Source organism: Microcebus murinus, chromosome 9 (genome assembly GCF_040939455.1).
Source record: "Microcebus murinus isolate Inina chromosome 9, M.murinus_Inina_mat1.0, whole genome shotgun sequence".
Classification (NCBI taxonomy): domain Eukaryota; kingdom Metazoa; phylum Chordata; class Mammalia; order Primates; family Cheirogaleidae; genus Microcebus; species Microcebus murinus.
In genome coordinates, this window is record NC_134112.1 from 46,531,117 (window position 1) to 46,559,009 (window position 27,893).

Sequence of the window (27,893 nt, forward strand, 5' to 3'; positions counted from 1 at the left end):
CAGCACTTGGGTTTTTTCCTTTATAGCACTTACCATAGTTTGAGATTACATATTTATTTTAGTGTTTTCTGGCTTAAAACCTGTTTGCCCTATCACTCATGAAGCTTTAGACTAGAGCATCTCTATTTTACTCACCACTATGTAGCTAGTACCTAACAGAGCATTGCATAAAGTGGCCACCAAGTAAATAAGTGATGAATGAATGAACTATCACATCCTGTAGCTCAGAGCCTGTCATTCTGTGAGTAGCTTTGGCATAAAATGGGGCAAATGCATTATTTGGTTCTTGCCTTCCTCAAAACAGATTTGCCATGTTTCTCCCCGTCACAGAATCTCAAGATTTTTCTTCAGAGTAATTTAATCTCTTTTTTATTTTTTATTCCCAGAAAGCAATTAAATTTTAAATTTAGAGATTTTATATGATCTTACTAATCTAAATGATATAAACACATTAAATTAATACTAGTCCTAGCATTATTCCTTTGGGTAATTCTGTTTACACTTATACATTTAACCCAATTTCATAATAAGGAAACTCACTGAAACCAGTTCTCCCATGGGATTCTTCTCTCAATTAATGAATGAACAGATATTCTTTGAAAAATCTACCAGGTGCTAACAGTTATTCTGGGCACTATGGAAGCTAGCAAAATTGTGAAAGACCAAACCTCAAGGAGGTTATAACCTACATGAGCAAAAAAGAAAAATGTACACGATGCGTTAGCACGTAATAATTAGCTAGCAGTATCAGACCATGCATATGTAAGTGCTAAGCTGCATGGTACTGATTTTGAAAACTACCAGAGCTTAGGAAAGTTAAATATTATCCCGAACTGGACTGGAATAATAGGGGCTTCATGAAGTTAGTCCTGAGCTGGGTTTTGGAGATGTTCAGTTGGATATTTAATAAGAGCTCCATGAGGCAAGCCACAGAAACAGCACTGTATTTCTGGAAAAGCAGGACCTGACTGGAGTGGAAGGTATAAGCTGGGAGACATTGCCTTGTCTGCACAATCCCTGTTGGACCTTAACAGTCACACACAGTCTTGTGAGTCCTTTTCCGTTCAGTTAAACAGCATACGGAGATGAGGCCGCACCTTTGGGCAAATACAGCTGGGGTGAGGGCAGCCAAACGATGGAGCCGTGCTAAGGATTATGCACGAAGTAAATAAACTCTGAAGGGAAAGACTTGGAAGGTCATCCAACGTACTCATAAATTCCAGCTATTAGCAAAGATGAAAGGGAAGTGAGAGGCATGAGGAACAATAGAAAGGAGTGTCCAGGTCCCCTTCTAACTGCCTGTTTACAGGAGGGGAGGATCAGCAGGGCTGCCCAGATGGCAGAGCCAAAGTTAGAATGAAGCTTCCTTGCCCTAAGACCTCTTTAGGAAATCCTGTTTGTGACGGTGGCTTCACTGTGGAGTAATCAGGAGCCCTCCCAGGGTTGTAGAAGCACACTTATGGATTGAACTGTGGTTTCTAATGCCGAGTTTGAAATCTTATTATCATGTGCACTCAGCAAGATAGAAACTGCATAATCAGGTAAAGCTTGGGTCAGACCTCATTTTGCAAGCATTTACTTATCTTTCTTGTGCCGTTCAAATGCTAGTAACACAATAGCTTAAAAACAAGATAAGCCTCATCTTTTTTCCTGTATGGGTATGTTAGGGAATGATGGTTTTGATGGCCTTTAAAAAGCAGGAAAGGGCAAAGCCCTGTGATGCCATTTCTTTGGCATTGCATTACTTCATTAAGAGAATTATCCTAAAAGCCTGGGAACTGTAATACAGCCTAAAACTGATGAGAGCTGGGTAAAAACACCATAGAATCCAAACCAAATTAACCAAAAGGTTCATCCCCGAAGAAACCCACATCCACACTTGGGGGTCTGTGCTTTTCTTTTCCTTCTGCCACTCAAGTGCTTTTGGATATGGGGTGGACAGTTTGCTTTCCTGCCAAACCTGATGAAATGGGATTTGTCTTCCCTCTCAGACAGGTGGCCAAGCTGTTACAGAGAGTGCTCTGCCTGGCTGCTGGCCTCTTTGGACACACAGCCCTGCGGCAGCACAAGCGCCAGGCCCCATATCTGACCCTGTGGCCTCACAATCTGGAGGCCTACATTGGCAGCCTGGGGTGGTGACAGCTTTGGTCAGTTGTTGTGGAGTTCCACTGACAGACAAAGAAGAGTGAGCAAGCGTGGTGATCCATGTCACTTCTGTATGATAGAAGAAACTTCTAAGGTCCTGGTTATTTGTGAAGCAATAAAATGGCTCCTCCAATAATTAGGGGATGGGCTTTCTTCCCTCTTTTTTTTAGGGTGGATCAAGCCTTGGGAAAGGAATTTTGACCTTTCCAGACCATACACATTACTTAATGTGTCCTTCTGCACTTACTCCATGCATCAGGAGCAGATTTCACAAGCCTTTTTCCTATGAGACTAGGTTAGTCATTAGGGTTGATTATTCAGTAATTAGAGGAAATATTATGATTGAGAAAAAAATAGATTTCTGGAAGCCAGGCAGTAGAGGGTCTGAGAACATCACATTGCTCCAAGAAGAGAGTACATAACCATTTTATTAAGTCTTTGAACATGAGATAATAATCATTATTTGAATTCTCTAAACATCAGAAATATTCCCTTCTTAGCTATAAAAAGCCACTAGGCCCAACCCCACATATCCTAAGGGAGCTTCTCTTCGCCCAGAGAAAATGCAGTCAGATTATGGCAAAGAAAGACCCTAGGTCTTCTGTGCTGCTGCCTTCAGAACACTCTCCAGTGTTGTGAGATAACAAAAGTATCATTTTCAGAAATATGAACGAGGTAGGTCAGGACTAACCAACACTTGTTCAAAAGACTCCTGGTTTTGAGTGCCACATCTGACCACTGTACAGACAGCGCTGACAGAGAGAAAATTGGATCCAGTTCTCTTCTTTTGCCATCCACTCTCCCACTAAGGGCCCATGTGAATAGCAAGTTTGGCCTTGCTTCCTTAAGTCCCTCTGGGCCCCTTTCTTTTCTTTCATCATCTTTCCTAAATCTGATCTGACAGTTCCACAGGGAAGAAACAAATAGTACACTTGGATGAACTCTGCAAAATGCAAAGACCTTTCCTCTTATCCCTGATTCTGAAGTGATTTTTCTGTATTAAAAAAAAGGGCAATTCTATCCTGAATAATAAAAATCTCATTTATGTCACATTTGCAATATTTTGAACAGGGTGAAGGAAAGCATTGGTGATGAAGTACATGGATTATAAAATGCTTAAACAAAACCTAAGCCATAAAGCACCCTTGAAGAGTTTACTCAAAAATTCCAGCTTTTAGCAGACATGAAAGTGAATAGACTTCATCAGCCCTGCTTCCTCTGTTTCATACTTTAGGTTAAATGTTACCTCCTTAGAGAGGCCTCTATGGACCATCTTATTATCCCCCACCAGAATAACTTATCTTCTTCTTCATGAAACTTACCACTTATTTAATGCTTGTCTTTCCCTCTTCCTAAACTGTAAGCCCCACAAGGGCAGGGACCAGATCAGTATTAATCATTTTCATACTCCCTGCATTTAGAACAGCAAACGGCATATCATAGATCCCAAATGTGCTAAATGAATTAATGAACTACTTAAGTGCTATATGGTAACTTGTTCCATGTTCTTCATGGACTTGCAGGCATCTTGTTGGGATCACCTCTTTTCTTTTCCTCTTTTTCTTTTTTAAGAAATGAGGTCTCTCAATGTTGCCCAGGCTAGTCTCCATCTCCTGGCCTCAGGTGATCCTCTCACCTCCGCCTCCTGAGTAACTGGAACTACAGGCACACACCACCACATCCAGCTCTTTTCTTAGAATCAACTGAAGAATGCTTCCTGGTCTCAACATTAAGCTTACCTTATTCACTAGCTTGTTCCCATTCACTAATTTTTCTTTTTACAAAACCTAGAATTTTTGTTCAGTCTGAGTCTTAAGTCCTACTAGCAATTTCATAGTCATAACTGAAGGATACCATATAGTGAAGTGATTATGAGAACCAGCTTTGCAGTATCTGGCTCTGTCTCTATAACTTCTTAGCTTCGTGATGATGACTCATTATTAACCATCCTTCAACCTCAGTTTCCTCAACTGTAAAATAAGGATATTCATATATACCTCCTTTATAGTGTTGATCCAGAGGCTAAGTAAAACAGCACGTGGAAAAACACTTAGCTTCATCTTTTGCGTTGTATGTGCTCAGTGAAACTTAGCCGCTATCGTTGCTGTTGATATTGTTAAAGTACCTTGGTGTATCATTTTTCTAGAACAGGATGAGAGGTGGCTTGTTGACAGAGGTAACATAGGACATTGGAAGAATTTATAGTCAAAAAGGCCAGGGACCTGGAGTACTAGAATTCCAGGCAGAAGCTCAAGACCAGGGTACAGAGCATGAACTTAGGTCACAGCAGACTGGGCGGCATGGCCAAATGACTCAGTAGTGAAGTAATGACTAATCATTGTAGGGCTCCTTATGTCTCTTCCTCTCCATCCCACCACAGTCACCACAAAGGCTAGAACTGGTTGTGGAGTCTGATGAGAGGCTGAGCGTGCAAGTGAGTTTCAGTAGACCCATCTAATAAGCTTAAAGAAACTGGACAGGACTCAGGGGTAAGGGGATCTACTAACGGCTCGACAGGGAGGCGTTGGGGGCTCCTGCTTGGTCTTCCTTTGTTTTCCATAGTACCTCACAGATCCAGAGTGCAGTCCCCAGTGCTCTGAGAGACAGTCTTGTTCTGAGCCACAGGAAGAAGTACCTCATACAGCTCATAGGGGAACTCCAAATAGTCATCAGGAAGAAACTCAGTCACTCAGATGAAAATGATTCTTCGGTGCAGTTTTCTGAGTGGTGAAACAAGGAGACATTTGTCTGTGAGACATTAATTGGACAGAACATACTTTAGCTGTTACCTTTCATATCTGGGGCTGTGTGGCTAGCTCACTGGTTTCAATAAAAAAAGAGCAATGACTCGTGTATTTAATGATCTCGCTGGTTATAATTGCCTTTTGTATTGGTTTGTAAGGCAGGTGCTCCCCTCTCCCATCTCAAGTGGAACTCAAAGGGGACTTTTAAAATTGTAATGTTAAATTTTAGTTTGACATTTAGTTTTAGTTTTAATATTTGAATGTTTTTATATCTCTGTACCACGTAGGGTCAGCAATCTGGACATTTTTAAAACAATCTTACATAAAATGCATACATTATACAGATTATTACATTTTATGTAAGATTATTTTTGAAGTAGTACATATTGTGTTCTTTCATTTAACAAAAGTAACGCATGGTTATTATAGAACATTTTTAAAATGCAAGTAAAGAGTAGAAGATAAATCTGAAGCATCTTGTACCGGAAGGTAAGAAAATGATCAAAAAACAATGGGAATATATCAAAGAGGCACAGAATATTGCTTGAATGGGCCACTGGACAAATCTGAGAAAATATGAGGATCAAAATACATAATTATAGTAATGAGTTATAACCCACTAAATAAAAGAAAAATCCATGAGTCCATACTGACATAAATAGGAAGAAGAGAAAGCTCTTTCTTATAGTAGAATGGCAGCTAATAAATATAGAAGGAAAGATGGAGTTAGAAAATCATCAATGGATGGTAAAACTAGTGAGTGAAAGTTTGATACAAATCAGAAGATTTACATAGTCTCAAAATAGTCCTCTATAAGATATGTTTTTTGAAATTTAAAAAGGAGAAAGAAAAATAAACCATTAACTAGTGAACAAGAGATTATAAGGGTTTAATAGCTGTCTTTCAACTGTTTTTCTTCTGCATTGTAACATTTTAATTGTCTTATAACCTTAGATCATGCTTTTTATAACCTGCTTCTTTTGCATAAAAATATATCTTGATCTTATTTATTTAAATATTCCCTGGCTCATATTAAACATGTAGTAAACATTGGCTGAATGAATGAAATGTGCAAGACTTCTTTGAGGAAGGCTGTGATGCACACTCTTGCAACTAAAGTTTTCTGCAATCTCATAATTATTCCTTTAGGGCCAATTTCTGGAAGTGTAATAGCGAGATAAAGAACATTCAAAACCTTAAGCCCTTTGATACATAGAGCCAAATTGTCCTCCACAAAGATTTTTCTACTTTATTTTCCCGCCGTGGGTATATTAAATGCATGCTGTTCCATATGTTTTTAAGGAGGAAGATTGGGATTAATGTGTGAGAAACACCCAGAGTAGGACCCAGCAGTCATTCAAGTCCTCTTCTCTGTCTGTGTAGGTTAGATTCTGTCAGGACCCAAAGCTGGAGATCACTAACAGTTTTCTAAAGCCTTCAGTCTCATATAGGAGTTTTTGTTAACGTGGAAAGCACCAAGTTGGGATAGAATCTGGTTTTAGTTGAGTCAGCCATATGTACCATACCATCCATATACTATACCATCCTGTTTTTATATCTACTGAAAAGTCCTATCAGTTGCACTAGGCCTGGAGTCTATTATGTCAAAGTAAATGATGAAGAGGAAAAAAAACCTGGCTCCTTTTTTGTAATAGGTAAACACTGAGCGCCACTGTTAGCAACACAGAACCTCCAACCGGGCCTCCTTCCATTTGGACTTTGATGCTGGCTACTTCGCATGCTTGAACACCAGCATCCAGTGCAGTTTCCACAGGTGGGCAGGGCAAGGAGCAGGATCCATACACATTACCCGGGCAGCTGAGCAGCGAGCCCTCTCCTCTTGTGCTAGCTGGTGCCCGTGGCAACCCTTACCTGCTGACTTAAGCCTCCCACTAGTTGGAGCCATATGGTGTTTTATCTCCTGATCCATATGTTATACATATTATTGAGAAACAAGAAGAAGATATTTAGAGGATACTTTGGATTCAAAGGATGAGCGATCAGAAAAATTATACCATGATTTGGATTTGCTTATATTTTCCCTTTTGGCTTTCACTGGCTAGCATGCTCTCAAGTGATGACAGTTGGGCTGATTGAAAGCCGTTAGTCAAATCCAGTAACAGTATTAATCTGTGGTTGGAAATGACTGTTAAAGTAAGTGCCAGGCTATTCAGTTGTGGTTTTTCTTCCAGCTTCCAATCATGCCAGGCTTCCAGCGGGAGGAATAGAGGCTGTGGTAAAGGAAACCGTTGGTAAACGAAAGAAACCAAAAACTGTCACTACCCATAACAACGAAACAACAAAAAAATTTACAGAAAAGGAGGGGGAGACAAAGGAAATTGTATGCAGCGGTTTAATGCACAGTCTGATGTGATCATTAGGCATAAGGCTGGCGTGGTGGTGCCTCAGGCACTGACTCCAATTTTCCAGTAAGAACAGGAAGGCTTTAAGCACCAAATCCATGCTCTCCAGTAATGCTGTGGAGCAAGAAAGCTTTTCCTGAAGGAAGAGGATAACTGGTGTTTAATTGAGACTATTTTTGTCAGTTTCCTAACATGCTCCTCAGACCACTGATACACAAAGGGACCCTGGTCACCAAGTATGTGAAAAGAATTTATCCTATAGAGTCCTTTTTTACTGTATTTTCCAGAACATTTTCAATAACGTTGCTATCATCCATCAGTTATCAAGAAATGCACATTGTAACCAAGAAGTGCTTAGCAAAGAGTCTATCTTCTATTTACATTTTCTTATTTCCAGAACTTTAGCCAGGCACATTTCCATGTGTGTTCACCAAAGCACAAGACGTTCCTTAATATTTTATGTATGTGTGTATGTATTTTTTAGAGACAGGATCTCACTCTGGCACCCAGGCTAGAGTGCGTAGTCGTAGCTCACTGCAGCCTCGAACTCCTGGGCTCAGGCAATCTTCGTGCCTCAGCCTTCCAAGTAGCTAGGACTACAGGAGCATGCCACCATGCCCAGCTATTTTTTTTTTGGAAAGGCAGGGGTCTTGCTGTGTTGCCCAGGCTAGTCTGGAACTCCCAGCCTCAAGCAGTCCTCCTGCCTCAGCCTCCTGAAGTACTGGGTTTACAGCTGTGAGCCACTGCGCCCAGCCTATTTTTTAATATTTTTTTTTTTTTTTTTTGAGACAGAGTCTCGCTTTGTTGTCCAGGCTAGAGTGAGTGCCGTGGCGTCAGCCTAGCTCACAGCAACCTCAGACTCCTGGGCTTGAGTGATCCTTCTGCCTCAGCCTCCCGAGTAGCTGGGACTACAGGCATGCGCCACCATGCCCGGCTAATTTTTTATATATATATCAGTTGGCCAATTAATTTCTTTCTATTTATAGTAGAGACGGGGTCTCGCTCTTGCTCAGGCTGGTTTTGAACTCCTGACCTTGAGCAATCCGCCCGCCTCGGCCTCCCAAGAGCTAGGATTACAGGCATGAGCCACAGCGCCCGGCCTATTTTTTAATATTTTAAGAAGAAAAAATTTTCAGCAAATCTGTATTCATTGATCCGAAATATTAAGTGGATCCATAAAGAAAGTGAAGATTATAAGTTTCAAGGAAACATCCAGGAGAGTCTGAATACGGTATACTTGAAGCATTTCATGAACTCCCAAAAAGAAAATGGCTAGTTTACCAGCTTTTCTACTGCACTGCAGTATTTCTAAGATGCACTTTGTTTTCACATTTGATTATTCCTAAAATGAGGATGTGAATTGGACATGTGAATAAGGATGTGAATAAGACAGAACTGGTCCTGTCTTAGATTTGATGAAATGTAGTGGTTCTGCTTGAAAGGCAAAAGTTGGTAATTTTCTGCATATCATTGGCATCCAATGTCTGGTTTACTCTGGGGGGTGTCAAAAGACATTTTTCAAGCACTAGGAGAGAAAACGTATTTAATTTGTGGGCATTTTTTATTGCATTGTACGTAATCAAGGAACCCATCCGGAATAGACTAAATAGACGGAGGCTCAGAGGTAGTGTTGCCCATCCAGGTCACAGCCGGTCGATGGCAGAGCAGGACTGGGGTTCCTGCCCAGTCTGGAAGGTCAACACAGAGTATATTGTCCTGCTGCTTGTCAGAGCAGGCAGAAAGCAGGACTCAGTGAGGCAGACCCCACATTTGCTCTGAAGCGTCCTTCTATCTGGGCATTGGCAGAACTCCCAAACGAGTGGGTGAAGGTACCAGGAAAGTTTCAGCCTCAAATGAGTGGATCAGTAAGACATCAGACAGTAAAACTTTGTTCAATGGTGGGACGTGGGATTGGTGTGGCAGTGTCACTCAGCGGCTCCGTGCTTAGCCAGCAGCCTCTTCCCTGGTGTCAAGGCCTTCCTACTTTCAGGTGCCAGCTTCACCTTTTGAAATGAATTCTTTATTTAAAATATAGTACTGATGCTAATAAAATAATGCCAAAGATATACTAAAACTTTGTTTTTAATATGTTTTGGGAAATTAATAAAGAAGAGCAGTTCACTTGCCATGTAAAGAAAATGAAAATGTCTTTTAGACTTTAGCATGCAAAGCCAAAGTAATCCAAAGTATGTATTAGTTACGTGCTAAAATTATACCATCTGAAAGTATTTTATGAGCAGTGCATACATTGTGTATTATTATCAAGTTATACCAACATGTTATTTGTAATATATTAAATACTGTTACCCATGATGCTTCATAAGTGTTAAAGGGCTCTAATTAGTTAGCTGAAATGCATGAACATAGTACAAACTTCCAAATTTTAAAGTTTATCTCAAGGCTCACATTTTTTCTACATTTTTTCACCGTGTAATATATACCGCTGGGGATACTATTGGCTGTTTATTGCATAGATGTTAGAGGATGTTACAAATATGTTAAGATATTTGATCTAAACTTAACCTCTCTAATCCCTGGTTCCTCCCTTTAAAATGAGGATAATGATATTTATCTAGCGGTGCTATTAGAATTAAATGAGACAATATTGTAAAATAAAGCAGCCCATGTCCTATAAGAAGTGTTTGATAAATTACATCTATCATTATTAATATTATTAGCTGTTGATGTTGAAGAAAAGTTATCTACTGAGCATTATTAGGTTGCATTGGTTTTTAATCTACTTAATTTCTTAAAAATAATGAGCTTAAGGTTAAATCTCTTATGTACTTCCTTAAAATTCCTTTTAAGATTTTAATCTAGCCAAAAGTAGTCAGAAGTCTTTTTATAGGTTGAAAGAACCTAGATTTCATTTTCAAGGAGACTGTGTCCCTCAGTTACAATGCCAAGATTACCAATGACAATCAAGAAGTCAAACTGATCAATGAGTAATTATCTTTTATATTGGAAGTAGACATTTATTTGCTTAATATCCAAAATCTGACCAAATTGTTTTCTAAATCCAAAAGCAGTTTGTAGTAAACTATTCAGTTGCCTTTTAAAAAATCTTCAGTTTTGTTAAGAGATCTGTGAAACCTCATGTAACCTGACAGCCCCCTGTGGCCACCTAGTCTTAAGTGCAGTATATAAGAAATACCTCCTGAAGCTTTTTTAAAAAATGTTTACAAATTCATCCTTTTTTTTTTTACCATAAGTTTAAAGACGGTAACACATGACTGCATTTTGGCTTTCCACTTTTAACAACTTTTATTTTATTTTTCATATTTCAAAGTAACATACTAGCAAAATTTTTGAGATTTTGATTTAGGAAATTATGCAGAATAAAAATTACCTGTAGCTCATAGATAGATAACATATATGTTAACATTTTCATTATATCTTTCTTTATAATCTTTTATATATACATATTTATACATAATATTAATATGTTTTATATTATTGTATTATATAAACATTTAATATATATTTCTAGTCTTTTTATGTATGCTTATACCAAAAGGTAATTATTACTGTGCATACGACTTTTTATCAGATACTATTCATTTGTCTTAGTGACATAACCTTTGTCAGTGGTATCCTTCACTGATGGTGGTTAAATCAAATATATGGCATTTAGAGGGTCATACCCCTATATAGAATATGTTATGCAAATGCATCATATATATAATCTTATGCTCTTAGCCTCTTAATTCTTATAAACTCATTTGCTTCATAAACAAACTAAATATTTTGTACTGAGACCAAAGGTTGACTTTAATATTTGTTTTATAACATGTTTAAATGTGCTATGATAGATTGCATTTGAATATGTGATAAAGTAGCATTGATAAGAAATCCTGATTAACAGTATTGATTACAGCTCCCACACTTATTACATGTATGACTGTGTCTAAGTTACAAACTCCCCTGAGCCCTAGTTCCCTCATCTAGGGCTAAAATGGGGACAGTAAAGCCTATGTTTCAGAGTTTTGTAAGGATTAGAAAAATACGTATTACCTATAGTTTTTATCCCATTTCATTAAGGCGAATCATCTGGCAATGTTGAAAAATGAGCAGTAGAAATCCACAGAAGTATTACCACTGATAAGTAAACATATGAATAAAAATTTTCAAACTACTAGTCAGGGAAATAAACATTCTAACAACAATTTATTAATGCATTCAGAGAGAGGGAGTTTATTTCATTTACTGCTGTATTCCTAGCATCCAGAACAGCATCCAACACTCAGTAAACACTCTCTTTATAAAGGAATGAATGAATGAACATATAAATGAATAAAATATCAAATGTGGAGCTGGTCATTTAATCTCTCAGGACTTCAGTGGTCTTCATCAATATTTTAAAAAGGACCATATTCAAGGACAGTTGAAGGTGGGTGGGAGGGAATGTTTTATTGCCGTGGACCCTAAATAAAGAAACACATTTATCCCATATTTGTCACTTTCCTAGCCATATTGTCTTTAAACTTTTCTTAGTGATCTTTATAAATATTAATAGCACAGCTGAGTATCATGATAAATTAAATCTAGAGGTTTGGTCCTGAGATAGGACCCAAACAACAGTGCTGAATTTTCCTTGCATATTTAGTCATACTGAAACAAAGAAAAAAAAAAAAGAGTGGGGAAGAGGAAGAAGAAAGTAGTACAGAATTAGGCATAAAATGAATAACTTTGGAACGAGTAAGGATTCATTCTATTTGCTACTTGATTGGTAGCATTACTTTTACTGAGCAGGCTAATTGAACTTCTCCACAGTTCTAATTGCTTCATTCACGTGGTTTATTATTTTTATATTATTTTTGTCTTGATACAGAGTAGGGCAGAAGTTGTGATGTCTGGTTCTTAACAGATGATCAGAGGTTAAGTGACCTGCATGCACACAGGGATTTGTTAATCAGTTACAGAGCCAGCAATAGCAGCTGAGTCTTCTATCTCCTGCTTTGTCCTCCTTTCCATTACATATGACCAAGTGCTTCTGTCTTATTCTAAAGAAATTTCTGCAGGAGTTAAAACCCTGCCCTGTTCTAAAAATAGCATTGTTACCTGACAGGCTGGTCTGCGTGGATGACCATTTTTATGTGTTTTAGGGAGCTAGGATTCATCTTTTTTTTTTTCCCAACAGGAAGTAGCAATAAATCATGCACCAAAAATAACACCTTAGCTGCTAAATTCTGCTTAGTAGGTGGTTTCCCAAGGATGAGCCAATGCAATGAGTCATCCCTCTGAGCACTTATTAGCACATTATTTCTCTTTTTTACTAACCCTTGGTGCTTTTGGTTACATGTTTTTTAACCTTTAGGGCCCTCTTGGGAGGTTCAGAGTCTTCTCACTATGAATATAAAACAAACATCCCCCACATGTCCCTCTTTTCCTTTTGCTTCCACTTTTCAAATCTAACATAATACATGATTCAGGGGAACGGTCAGGACTCTATGACCAAAGACAAAAGAGTGACAGTAAGTTTCTACTGAGTCTGTAGCAGCTTCATCTCACTCCCAGTATAAAAATCAAAAATGTAGGCTAATGTGAACAAAATGTATGGGACCTTATATGAAAAAAAAATGGAAAACCTGATTGAGAGACATAAAAGACTTACATAGATGTAGAGAATATTTGACTATGAGATATTCCTGAATGTGAAGATTGAATATGGTAAGGATATAAAATCTTTCCAAATTAATTTATAAAAGGTTTATGCAACTCCAATAAGAATCCCAGTGGGACTTTCTGAAATGCATTTGAAAGAGTTAAATTGGTGAAAATAACCAAGAATTTTTTGTTTAAGAAAAAAAAGTTATAAGGGAAACTTCTAGTACCAAGCACTAAAATGTAATATGCAGCTACAATAAAAGTAATGTGGTACCTGCTGAAGTGACATTCACAGAACAGAGTAGAGAGCCAGACTCAAGACCCCAGGTTAGGAAGCAATGCAATTTATTGTAAATCACAAATCTGGGAGGACAGAATGGCATGTTCAGCAAATGAGATAGAGTAACTGGTTTTTAACTGGGGGGGAGGGGGGGAATGGTAATCTGATTAGATGCTCACTATTCTTTACCACAGAACAAATGACAGATGGCTTAAAGAGTTAAATATTAAAAATGAAACCATAAAATAATAAAGAAACCTATAAGAAATATGTATGACCCTAGAATGGAGATAGATTTTCAAAGCATTAAAAAAGTGACAAACAAAAGTATTTGATATATTTGACTATACAAAAACTGAAAACTTTTTTTCATCAAAAAGAAAAACACTGAAAAGTTAAAAAGCACTTGGTAATCTCGGAGAAAATGTTTGCAATGAATATGACAAAGGCGTAATATCCTTAATGAATAACGAGCTCTTAAAAAATTGGGAAGCCACTAGCACACCCCAGTGTAGCTCTACACTACTTTCCTGTCACATTATATACATATCACAGTGCTAAATGGATTTGATAAACAGAATACAGTTTCAGATGACACAAGAGAGTTATTTTCCATTCACATATTCTTTGTTCAAAGGCAGTTTAAGGAAACTACACTTTATACTATAAATACTTCGGGACAGTTTGTCCACATTGACACTTCCATTTCCTAAAATGAAAACCTCGCTGGCCCACAGGGAGAAAAAAGGCAGGCTTTGTAAACCAGCTTTATTTCAACAAGCACATTCATATGGTAAGAACTTCCTCTGATGAGTCATGCACTGTTGTCAAACAGCAACTTTCCTTTGTTTGACCTGTGCAGAAATAAGGTCTATGGAAGCACAGCAAAGAGTCTGAATCATTTAATTGTGTTTTATTCGTATCTGAATTTGCATCTGTCACAAACCCAGTGTGTCCATCATGAAAAATTGCATTCTTCAGATATTACTGGAAAAAAATCCCATTCAAATGGGGTCTGTTCTGTCTAGATAGTCTGTGAAATTTCTGAGGGATGTTGTGGGCTTAGTTTCCTGTGCTAAATTGTTGAGTTATCACACATTATTGGATCCCACTCAAAATGTGCTGGATAGGAATATTATATTCATACAGGATACCAGTTGTCTTTACCACTCATAAAAAAAAAAGAAAAAGGTTACCACTGCTCCCTGTCATAAGATAGATAGTCTAAAATGGTGGGTGAAAATGTGTGTGCAAATAATTTTTCTAATGCATCCTTGATTCTTCATAGAAGCTTGAGTTATATTCAGTGACAGCTTTGTTATGACTGCTAAGGACTTTCTTGTCTCTTTGCACTTGCTCAAAACCAAGGACTACACAGCGAGGATTCAGATCCTGCTTTGGGGTATGATGCCATCTTAGCTTGCTTGAAAAAGAAGAGATCTTTAGAGATACCATCATATCCATTTGTGTATAAAAAGATAAAAGAATGGGAGCAATGCTGTGTTACTTCTTTTCATCTATTTACTCCTGTTCTATTTTTCAAATTTTCTACAATGCATATATATTTTGTAATCAGCAAAATAATTCATTATTTTTAAAACACCCACCCATCATTAAAAATTGGAATATGGGCCAGAGCCCATATTTTTATGCTAAACAGATCATAATTTTTTTTAAGGAAAAAATGAGAAAATCGGTTTTCCAATTTGAGGGTATTTTTACATCATTTGTAATACTCTATGAGTGATACTTTTGGTTCCATTTTGAGCAAAGGTTCTTTTCTTAAATAAGCCACTTCGGCCAAGAGACACTTCTATTTCAGAAAATGTCTAGTGATTATTTTTCCTCAAAATCAACGTTAAAACCTTCAGCCTTGGGCCGGGCGCTGTGGCTCACGCCTGTAATCCTAGCTCTTGGGAGGCCGAGGCGGGCGGATTGCTCAAGGTCAGGAGTTCAAAACCAGCCTGAGCAAGAGCGAGACCCCGTCTCTACTATAAATAGAAAGAAATTAATTGGCCAACTGATATATATATATAAAATTAGCCGGGCATGGTGGCGCATGCCTGTAGTCCCAGCTACTCGGGAGGCTGAGGCAGAAGGATCACTCAAGCCCAGGAGTTTGAGGTTGCTGTGAGCTAGGCTGACGCCACGGCACTCACTCTAGCCTGGACAACAAAGCGAGACTCTGTCTCAAAAAAAAAAAAAAAAACCTTCAGCCTTGGAAAGATGTCATTTTGCTGACAACTGGCTGATGTCAATATTAGAGTTTTTGCAAGAGAAAGCATGTATATATGAGCATAGAGGTAGTCACATAAGTATTTACTCAAAGATATACCCACAACAGAGCCCATGAAACTCCCTTTGGCAAAAAATACTGTATTGAAGACAAGACCGGTGGATACTGAGATTAAAAGTAAGAAGTGTTTTTGAAAGCCACATTTTGGTTACCACAATGTATGTAATATTTGCTATTGAAATATGTCTCTATTCAGTGGGCTGCCTTTTATTCCTTGTGTATTACTTGGGAAGTCAGCCTATCAGAGAGAGAAAACTTGACTCTCTTAGCTAGTTTGTTTTCAGTGGTATGTGTTGCCAATATATCTCAGCACTCTGAAGTACTACACCTAGGTAGCACTTTAGAATCATTCTCAGTGCAGTTTACAGCCTGTCACTACTGATCAATCAGATTGGACAAGATGGATTCTCCTTGTCACCCTACATAGCTCCCCCCAATGACTCTCCATTGGTGGCTGCCTCTGTAGATCCTGTACTTCCCTCAGACTGTCACCTTAGCCATGTGGACTAAGCCATAGGCAATGCTCTTTCCCTGCAAAAGAGGCAAGATGCATATCGTTTTACAAGGCCATGTGCTGAAAAAGAAAAAACGACAACTTGAACTGTGGCATGAGGAGGGGGCTCCCCTTAGTCTAGTCCCTTATTTAATATGTAGTAGCAGTGAGTTATTAGGAAAAAAGAGAATGAAACCTGTCCATCTGGACCACTTGTTCTTATTTTGAGAGATGCCCATCTGACTTTTTATGACAGTGTACCCCACTGAAGTAACAAAGAACTTTACTCTTTTTTTTATTTATTTATTTATTTATTTATTTATTTATTTATTTATTTATTTATTTATTTATTTATTTAATGCCCTCTTCTACAACCTCTCGTTCTGAATCTCCTGGATAGGGTGACAAACCATCCTAGTTTGCCAGAGTTGGAGAGGTTTCCCAGGCATGCACTTTTCGGTGCTAAAGCTAGAACAATTCTGGACAAACTGGGCTGGTTGGTCAGCCTATTCTTGGTCCCTCCTCTACCCAAATGGCCGAGTATTGTAGAGCAAGAGTAGTAAGGTTCCCACTCATGGGGAGCAAACTCCCTGTTAAAGCTTTTCTTTCTCTCTCAAGAACGCACAGTATGAAGCAAGGCTAGGAGTTGTGAGACAGAACGGTTTTATTATGGGGTATGATGAGGTTCCCGTTTGGTTGAGTGCTGTCTCTAGTTCACAGTTCTGTAAAGTGAAGGTCATTGATAAGCCCTGAGCCCAGTTAGTGATCAGAGCCCGACTAAGTAATCTGGGGCACTGATTTTGCCAGGTGTTCATGGTTGGTCATCCTTGATCATCTATTCTGTGTCTGCATACACCACCATCACCCTTGCCCCAATGATCTTTCAGCATATTATCATTAAAGTTTTCAGTACCACACCCAACTTAAAATATAATGAGTATTATAGCTAGAATTTCCACAAGGGAGGAGTGGGGTCATCCTTACTCTGGTTATATGGAGAGAGGGAAGACAGTGTTCCCCAGAGTATTGAGTCTGAGATGTCTGACCATTAAGCCCAGGGTGGGAGGAGTGATTCCATGGCAAGGCACCATGTCCTTGATGTGCCTCCAGTTTCTTAGTAATGCTAATATAAATGCTTCACACTGGCAAGTTGTAGCTTCCTAGGTTTGACTCATATTTATTTTCCTGGTTCCAAACTTTCTTCAATTACAAAGTTATTTACTACTTGCTATTCATCTAACTTCAGGGTTTGAATGTGAATTAAAATGCAATAATGCATGAGGAACCCAGCCCTTAGAGGGAAAGTATTTAATACGTGATCATTTCTTTCCCTACCTTAAGAACTCCCCTCAGCAGTATGATTGGAAAGCAAGAGGTAACGGAAGCTTTGGGAAGTAACAAACATGCAATTTGGCAAGAAAAATTATGAGAAACTGTATAAAATGAATACTTGGATCCTAGACACAGAACGAGACAAATTATGTTTGTTGCTGTTGGACAAGAACGTACCAGCCCTGCTTTCTAATTTTAAAGGTGTGGAAGGTATATTGTATTCAGTAATTCGAGGAGGGAAGTGGTACTGACTGAATGTTTGTGTCTCCTTAGGATTCATATGTTGAAGTCCTAATCCCCAATGTGATGGTATTTGGAGATGGGGCCTTTGGGAGATAATTAGAATTGGCTGAGGTCATGAAGGTAGGGCTCCCTTGATGGGATTAGTGCCCTTAAAAGAAGAGACACCAGAGACCTTGAGCAATGTGATGACACAGCAAGAAGGCAAGGCAGCCCTCTGCAAGCCAAGAAGATGGCTCTCGCCAGAACCCCAAACTCTTGGGTTACCACTCAGTTGTTGAGTTATCACACTGCAGTTGTTGAATTATGCTGGCACCCTGATCTCAGACTTCCCAGCCGCCAGAACCAGGAGAAAATAAATTTCTGCTGTTTCAGCCACTCCGTTTGTGATACTTTGTTATGGCAGCCTGAGCAGACTAAGACAGGAAGAGACAGCACTGGGAGAACAGAAATGCAGTTCTTTAATTATTAATAAATAAGTATTTAAAAGAAATAAGTACATCTAGAAAAATAGAAGATACTTATTCAATATTTGTCAAAGTGATTAGGAATGACCTTTTTAATCTCAATAACCACTTAGTCTTCTTTTAGTTATATTTAAATTGACTCAACAAATATATTAATTTATGGATTTCATAATGTTTCAGAAATCTTGGGTGGTTTGGTGAGGTCTAGGTTAGTTTTGATTCTCAATTTTAAATTGAAAAATGGTGAGGTTTCTCTCTCTACTCCCCCTCTTTCCCTGTCTCTCTAGAGGAAGTTACTCATAGTCAGTAAATATGAGCCCTCTGTGGAGAAATAAATTATTCACATCTGGTAACAAGCAAAAATTAATTCAGCTATTTATTTGTAAGGAAATTACCAGACTCGTAGACCCTCCTATGGACAGAGATGCCAGCACACTCTCTAGCTTGTCTTAAAGTTAAGTGGCACCTCCCTTCCCTGGTAGAGGCTTTTTCCTATCAGTCTCTATCTCAGGGACAGATCTTCATCTCAGATTCTCCTTTCTGCCACAGACATCCTTTTAACCACTTGGGCTTCTAATGGTTCTTTTCTTTCATGCTCTTTCCCATCAGTCATTCTCCCTTTCTAGACTAGTTTCCTTGAAGTGCCTCTTTCTCCTCCACACCTTCTTTAATCCCTTACTCTTTGTTTTGCCTTTGCTACACTTTTTTAAACACTTCTTTTTCTTTGTCTTCCAAGGAGCCTAGCTATATACCTGGATGAAATAAGCACAGGAGGGCAAAGATCCTATCCTGCATGCCCCTTGCTGCTTCTGGGATGGTTTTGGCAAGATTTAGGATATAGGAGAGTTAGGGCCAGCCCCAATTTTTAAATATCCATTATTTGCAGGCAGATATTATCTAGTGCCACAGACTGGTTAAAGCATAAACAGACACAACAATATAAATACAATCTGGTTTTGGCTCTCAGTGTGTATACATCTCTTCATATATTCATAGCTCTGCAAATACACATACTTGCTCTTGAATTACCTAGAGATGAACCAAGGAAGGGAAATTTGAGATGGGAGGGACTAAAGTTGAAGGAAAGAAGGGAGAGAAAGTCTTCTTGCAGGGAGGAGCAATAACCTTTCAGTATGTATTAATCGAATGCCAGTTATGGCCAGACTAGGCAGTAAATTAAGTGTTCTGGATACAAGAGCAAGTAAGGGTTGGCCCTATCCTCAGAGATCTTCCAGTTTAGGTGTATAGACCAGCAGGTAAATAAGTAATAGAAGTGGGTTAATACAGGAGTAGGGAACAAAGTGGTGAGATTAACAAATCATAGGCATGCAGAATATGGCAAGTGGCAATGTTTGGTTTTTTCCTTCCAATTTTAAAAGTAATTATTACTTATAAATGCTAAGTACAAAAAAGTAGAAAAATGCAGAAAGCAAGTCACTTATAATCTCACCATCCAGAATAAAGCATAAGATAATAGTTTTATAAGAGTGCCCTTGTTCATACATAGACATTTTTTGGTTTATTATTTAATCCTAATGTGATAAATCAGGTATTTGGGAAAATTCAGACCATAATAATAGATTATCCAAAACTTGAAGAACACATGTCTCCAGATGGGTACTTGGTTGAATATATGGTAAAATAGATGTTTGTCACTGTACTTTAATACTATGCACTTAAGCCTTTCATATATTTAGGCCTAAAGCAGTTTTCTTAGCAGTTTTTTACTGTCTTCCTGAATTTGTAATGTTTGCTTGGAAGTTTAATTTCTTAACTACTTTCTCTAAATAGCTTTATTGAGATATAATTCACATACCATGCAATTCACTAATATAAATAGCACAGTTCAGTGGTTTTTAGTTTCGTATATCCACAGAGTTGAGCCACCATCATCAAATCAATTTTAGAACATTTTTACCCTCCCCAAAAAGAAACCCCATATTCATTAACAGTCTGTCTTAGTCATCACAGGCTGCTATAACAAAATACCATGAACCGGGTGGCTTATATACAACAGAAATCTACTCCTCACAGTTCTGGAAGCTAGGAAGTCCAAGGTCAGAGTCATTATCTAGTGAGGGTTTGTTTCTTCATTAGTAGATGGCCATCATTTTGCTGTGTCTTCACATGGTAAAAGGGGCAAGGGAGCCCTCTGGGGGTCTCTTTTATAAGGACACTAATCCCATTCATGATCTAATCACCTCCCCAAGGTCCCACCTCCTGATGCTATCACCTTGGAGGTTAAGATCTCAACATAGGGCCCAGCACAGGTGGCTCACGCCTGTAATCCTAGCGCTCTAGGAGGCCGAGGCAGGTGGATTGTTTGAGCTCAGGAGTTGGAGACCAGCCTGAACAAGAGTGAGACCCCGTCTCTACTAAAAATAGAAAGAAATTACTTGGACAGCTAAAAATATATAGAAAAAAAATTAGCCAGGCATGGTGGAGCATGACTATAGTCCCAGCTACTTGGGAGTCTGAGGCAGAAGGAGGATCGCTTGAGCCCAGGCGTTTGAGGTTGCTGTGAGTTAGACTGACGCCACGGCACTCTAGCTCGGGCAATAAAGTGAGACTCTCTCTCTCAAAAAAATAAAAGATCTCAACATAGGAATTTTTCAAGAGCACAGACATTCACTTCTCCACAAATCCCCTAGTCTTACCTAGGCAACCACTAATCTACTTTCTACCTCTATACATTTGCCTAGTCTGTGTTAATGGAATCATGTAATGGGTGGTCTTTTGTGACTGGCTTCTTTTACTGAGCATAATGGTTTCAAGGGTCATTCATGTTGTACCAGTGCTTCATCCTTTATATAACTAAATGATACTCCATTGTATGGCTGTACCACACTCTGTTTATCCATTTGTCAGTTGATGGACATTTAGGTTGTGAACACTTTTTGCCTATTATGAATAATGCTGCTATGAACATTCAGATACCAGTTTTTATGTGGACATATGTTTTCAATTTTCTTGGGTATATGCCTAGGTAAGCTTAACTCCCTTTTTTGTGTATTATTCATTCTCAAATTTCAGTGAAATGTTTTGTATAATTTTATGATAAAGGAACATGTTTAAAACTGAATTAATTATCTTCTAATCTCCTCCCCTCCTCACCCCCACCTATCTCATTCTTCCTGGCTTTACTGATAATGCAAACTTAAAATCATACTTCTTCCAAGTCTTGTTCAGTCTTTCACCAAGTTCTGATCATCTTCCTTTAAAAAATGTCTTTGCATCCCTTCCCATTTCCTTGTCCCACCTAGTTCAGGCCCTTGTCATTTCACTTGTACACTGACTTCCTAGTTGGCCTCCCTGGCTCAGTCTCCGTCCCTTCTGATTGACTCAGTAAGCCCCTGCCAAATTAATCTTTCTAAAACACTGCTTCTATTTTGCTGTTCATTGAAGTCAGACAGACCAGCTTAGCCACTTACTCTTCTGTGTTTCCTCAGATAAATTACTTCTCATCTGTAAAAGGAGGTTAATCAGACCACCTCCTAACATTCTAGTAAAGATGAAACGATTAGCCTGGGCTTCTGTCTCCCACGAGTAAAATGAGAAAAACTTCTATTATAATGATCCTGCATTTGTGTATCTTGTCTCCTGTGGGAGAAGGATTATTATGATAATATGTGTGGATTTAAATTTAAATATTTATAAAGTTACATTTTAATAAATATGTTATAGAAATATAAATTTATAATATAATTTGAATATCTATATATGTATATTATATAAAGACTATATATAATATAATTTTAAATATGATTTACACTTAATGTATAAATATATATGTATTTTGGGTATCTCCCAGCACTGATTGCCCTATATGCTTAGTGGGTGATCACTGAATTAGTGTTTGATAAGCAAATCAATTAACTGATTTCCTACTTAATCCGGTTATTTGAATAGCTGGTAACTGTAACATGATAAGTTTATTTTAACAGATAACAACTCTAGAATGGAACATGGGAGTGAGTATAAAATAGAAGATATTTGTCTGGGTAATAATTTTCAAAAGATCAGTTTATGAACATGGAAAATTACTAATCAAGAAAAATGGCAGTTAAAGCATAGCTGCAGGTCAAATGCAGGTTACAAAGGTGTTCTATAGGGTAACCCATGACTTCCTTGTCTTTTAAGTACAATGAAAGTATTGTAGCTAAACAAAATCTTTCATCTTCCATTATGCATGAATCATTTCCTTTTTATAGCAGACATATCAGTATACACTTCTCATCTGCTAGAAAACATACCCTACTTCCAAATATTGTTTTCCACTGTTATTTAGATTACAAATGATATTTATATGTGATTTGAGTTGTTTGTTTGAAAAAGCATATAATCTGAAATTTGGTCCCCTTTGTAATTTGACCTGAGAAAATTCACCTCACTGATAGACTAATACATAGTGAGAGACTAATGCATGGTGAGTGAGCTTTTTCTGCAAAACTGCATACAGAATAAGAAATAATATTGCCTATTGCCAATTCAGAATGAAATAATCCTTATTGGAAAATTTGGCATTCATCCTTTATAAAATTTTATTATATTCTTAATAAAGTTGTAAGAACTATAACATGTGTAGGAAATATATAGTGACCTTAGAGGAAAGACTGTTAGGCTTAAGTATGACTTAGGAGCTCACTGTATGGTGAAAAAATGGCCCCTTCCTTTCTTTTTCACCATGTGAAATACTTCACATTATCATCTGTGTATAATATTGGCCAGGAAAAAGAGAGATGTCCCACCACACGTATGTGCATTTGTACGTGTGTGTGTTCAGTTACCCCTTATTGTAGGTCTACTATAAATTGGGCATTCTAGTATAGAATTAAATGAGATCATATTTGGGGCACTTGGCACTATGCCAGATATAATATTCATGCTCAATAAATTATAGCTGTTAAGATTCCAAATTTTTTCCCCGTTTATTGAAAGTTTTAGAAAAAACTTTAATTTCTCACCTCGTTATATTTTAAGACCCGTTTAGATCTCTTTTAGAACCCAACTTTGTGATTCTTTATGAATTTGGCTGCATTAGTGATGTGCAAGTTGCCTATATTAGTTTGCTCGGGCTGCCAAAACAAAATACCCAACTGAACGGCTTAAATAACAAAAATTTGGCCTGGCATGGTGGCTCACGTCTGTACTCCTAGCACTCTGGGAGGCCGAGGCAGGAGGATCACTCAAGGTCAGGAGTTTGAGACTAATCTGAGCAAGAGTGAGACCCTGTCTCCTCTAAAAAAATAGAAAGAAATTAGCTGGACACTAAAAATATAGAGAAAAAAATTAGCCGGGCATGTTGGTGCATGCCTGTAGTCCCAGCTCCTTGGGAGACTGAGACAGGAGGATCGCTTGAACCCAGGAATTTGAGGTTGCTGTGAGCTAGGCTGATGCCACAGCATTCTAGCCCTGGCAACAGAGTGAGACACTCTCTCTCAAAAAATAAATAAATAAATTTTATTTTCTTATGTTTCTGGAGGCCAGAAGTCCAAGATGAAGGTATCAGCAGGTTAGCTTTCTTCTAAGGTCTCTCTCCTTGGCTTGCCTTCTCACTGTATTCTCACATGGGCATTTCTCTATATGCGCGTGCACCCTTGACGTCTCTTTGTGTGTTCAAATGGCCTGCTCTTCTGAGGACACCAGTCAGATTGGATTAGGGCCCACCCTAATAGCTTTATTTTAACTTAAAGGTCAACTTAAAGGTCCTATCTCCAAATACAGTCAAATTCTGAGATACTGGGGGTTGGGCCTCAACATATGAATCTGGGGGAAGAGAAACACAATTCAGCCCATAACATTGCCATAAGTAAATTCTTTTCCACTGCATTTGGGAATAATTATTTTCAAGAATACCAGCATGATTAGAAAATATGGTTGAGGAATTTTAAGATATCTTATAACCACTGAAATGCTATGACTGTTTGCAGGATTCTCCATATATGACCTATATAATGAGTTCATTTTTTTGTGCGTAGAAAGTATTTAAGAGGTAAAGTTTAATGCTTTATAAATTGATATATAATATAAAAAGAAATATGTTCCCTGATAATAGGCTACAATTTAAAAAAAAAATTAGTGTTGATCAATGCTGTATGTGGAAACTTGGAAAAAAAATTATTGTTGAAAAATATCTATTTATGTCATTCATTGGGCAAGGAGTTAGGAAACATTTACTTATGTGCCATAGGTGTATACGAAATCAAATAAAATATTTAATACCTGTGCATCCATTAAGGTAACACACTAGGACAAGGGTTACTGGGAAACCTAGGAAGTCCCTTCCCTCAAGGGGCTACTTGGTCTACTTGGGAAAATGCCAGAAATGTCACAAAGTGAGCTTACTGAACTGCCAGTTAAACTGCTCAAGGTAGATAAGTAGGATTGTGTGTTCAGAAAAGGACACAACTGCCTCTGAAGCCCAGAGTTAAAGTTCAGAACTTACAATGCTTAGCTACTGTAGTATTGGGAGGAAAGAAAATGGTGCAATCAGATAAATAGACTCAGAGCTGGTTCACTGCAGCCTTCAGGACAAAGGGAAGGAAAGAGACCCATGAGGAACTACTCTGGCAACAGAGAAGTATAGAAAGGGTACTCTGAGAAGGATCTCCCTGAGAGCGGGTTTCAGAAAATCCCTCCCGCTCATGGTTTGAGACTAGGACAGTGATGAATTTGACCCTCCCAGGAAATTAAGTAGAACTTTAAAACCTAGACCTGTATTGGATGGTAACACTGTTGCTCCTACGACTGCAAATGGAATACTCAAGATTGGAAAACAGGGGAGTCAGATACCAACAGGCATTCATGAGAGATCCGTCCCATAAGTGAAATGCAAGGAAAACCTTCATTTACCAAAGGAAAGACATCTCAATTCTTTACTTCTTCCCCACCCATAAAGAATATTGTGCTTCCTGTTAAGTGATGATAATGACAAATATGATGGAAATGTAACCTAAGGAAATTCTGTTTAAAATGTGTCTTTATTCTTTTAGGCCTCTTTTTCGTGGAAGTTCAGATGTCGATCAACTAGGAAAAATCTTGGAGTAAGTAATAACTATAATTTTGTATCAGCATCTGCATCATCTGAACATGTACAGTGACTTTCCTCTGACATCCATGTAATATGTTTATCTCTTGTCTTTCTTACCCCAAGCTGCTGCTGCAGACAGTGTTACTGTTTGTGTGGTGAGTGGGGACCTGGTGGAAGTGCTCTTTTTATGCCAAGCCCATCAAGACATGGGCCTGACTGCTCTGCTCTGGACACCTGTGTGTTGCTTGTGTGGATCTTTTTGTTGCTCCTCTTTTTTTCTTGGCTGAGCTCCAGTTCTTTAGTTTGGATATGTCCTCTGCTTGTGGTCATTTCAAATGTACCCACCATGAAAGAGGGACACGTGGTGGCCTCGTAACCCATCCCTTGTCCAGTGAGCTTCCTGTCCCCATTGAGTATCCTCAATCATCCAGATGGTTCTGCATTGTTGTGTTTTGTTTTCCTGGGCCAAGGATGGTATGCTACACACCCCATTTTTCTTTGGAGCTCCAACATAGGGAAATGAGAATCCTAGGTTCTAATCCTAAGTCTGTGGCTAAATAACTATGCAAGCTTGAGAAAGTTATTTAAAACACCCTGTGAAGGGCTTACATAGTGCCTGGCACATAATAAGTGCTTTAAAAGTGTTAGCTGTTATTATTATAATTCATCATTAATTATATAACCTTTTTGTTACTTAGTCTCTTCATCCGAGAAATGAAACTCTGACTTAAATTCTCTATAAGATCCTTTCTTGTGCTCAAATTTTGGTTCCAGTTGTCGGTTCCATGGCTCCTCGGTGGTTTACATTGTTTCATTCATGTCTACATGTTTGTGCATGTGAGGGTGTGTATGCTTTGATGTTTCTAGAATGTAGCTGGGGCATTTCTTCTCACAAAGCATGCAGTATGGCATCCTTTTTTGGATTTGTGTGTTTGCCAAGCCTGTTGGAATTGGGGTGGAGTAGGAAGAAAATGGGAGTTCTAAACCAAAAATAGCCCTGATCACTGGTCTGTGACATTTTATAGGCATCTCAGTGATTTTTATGAAATTTGAAGTCAATAAGACTACAAAAAAGTGCTCCTAAAACCAGAATTATATTTCAGCACTGCATGGCTGCTTAAAACAGTTAATAAAACTAGAACCTGACTTTGTTCTCTTGGTGACTGGAAGCAGCTCCAATAGACTTCTGTTAGTGCCAGTGCTACTGCTGAGTCAGAACCCAGTGGCTTTAAGGCTTAAAGAACGTTTGTTAGTTTTTTTTGTTTTTTTGTTTTTGTCTGGGAACTTCCTGGATCCAGGGCAGCTGCCACTACTGTTGCTACTACTGACCACCCTGTGCAATGAATAAATTCAGCACAAAGCCTTCATATTACCCCTGCTTCCAAATGGCAAGTTCTTTGATCATTCAATGATGAGATTCCCTCTATTTTTCCCCATGACCATTGAATATATCTTGTGTCCACGTGATCTTAAAGAAGGAACTAGGGAAGTGAGACATACCAGTGACACTCAAAAGGGAAGACAATCTTTACTACAATCAGCTTGCTGGGCACTGAAGGCCGTCACCTTCTTTCCCTGACTTATGCCACCTGGGAGTCGTGTCCACCTCCAGCACGGATGTCTGCAACCTTGTTAACTTTGTTAGCACCCCTTAGTACATGAAGCCAGTGAAATGGACCAGAAGGAACATTTGACCAGCATGTTTCACTTGCTTCCAAAGAAAAGCCAGTTCCACTTTTGGCAAAAGCCTGACAATCCTAAGTTGCCAGCAGAAAAGAAGCCATAAAGTTCTATGTTCTGTGCCTTTAGATTTTACTTTATGGTTTCTGGCATTGTGTCATTGAAATTATGCTCACTTTCTTCTGCATGCGTTACCTTGCCAGAGAAAAGGGACAATGCTGCACCCTAGTGTCACTGCTAAAGTACTTGAACAATTATTTTAGTCTCCACCATCACACTGCCATTTATAGATTTTGTGCCCTGTCAGTCTTTCCAGTATAAATGTCAGCTTTTAAGGCTTATATTCAGCTGTCCAAATAGTGGAATTTGATGCAAGCACTTTTTAATGGATCTATCAGAATTTCACAATGCTCATATATGGACCATAAAAATTCATATTGGACATGAAACTGAGTTTTTATTTTAAAAGGAAAGCCAAATTCACATACTCTTAACCCTTTGCACTCGCTTTTTTCTCATTATCCACTCAACATTACCCACACTCGACATCCGAGTGCAAAGGGTTAAAGAGAAAAGCATTTCTGTGTTTAAAAAGATTTAAACTTTGAAATAACAGCAAGTAACTTTAAAAGTGAAACAATGGCTTTAGCCCATGACATTTTACAGTATTTTTAGGAGCAATATCCTAGTAAATGGAAATAAACTGCTGGAATAGGGAGAACTGGGTTCACTCTGGGCTCTATGACTAACTCACTATGTGTGACTTTAGTAGTTCATTTTATTCCTCATTCTGTTTCTCCACCTATAAAGCAGGAATAACATATGTGACCTACATGTCTCAGGAGGACTTTACAGGAATCAGAGGTGATAAAATAGACTTAAAGTTATATCTATAGATAAATAGATAGATATAAACAGTTATGTATGTATTTATGCACATACATACAGAGACATACTGTATCTCTGAAGGCTTTTGGCATTCAGTTGACCATATTTGCAAGATTTAACTCAATATAGATATATTGCAAGCTGCAAATAATAAGATTTTAAATTATTTCTAAGAGTTGTCAATAATCAATTTCTAGGTGACTGGTGATGCTATGTGAAAATATTTGTATAAAAAGTGGCTCATGCCTGTAATCCCAGCACTTTGGGAGGCCGCTCAGGCAGGAGGATTGCTTGAGATCAGGAGTTAGAAACCAGCCTGGGCAATGTA

At 38.3% G+C, this 27,893-nt stretch overlaps 1 protein-coding gene across 4 annotated transcripts in view; it reads left to right on the forward strand.

Annotated features, from left to right (window-relative positions):
- CDK6 (cyclin dependent kinase 6) overlaps window positions 1-27,893 on the forward strand; it is a 209,150-nt gene that overhangs the window by 166,122 nt on the left and 15,135 nt on the right. For all 4 annotated transcript variants that reach the window (XM_012779637.2, XM_076006439.1, XM_076006437.1 and 1 more), the window contains exon 6: window positions 24,960-25,010. In XM_012779637.2, coding sequence (XP_012635091.1) covers window positions 24,960-25,010 — 51 coding nt within the window. The remainder of the gene's footprint in view (window positions 1-24,959; window positions 25,011-27,893) is intronic.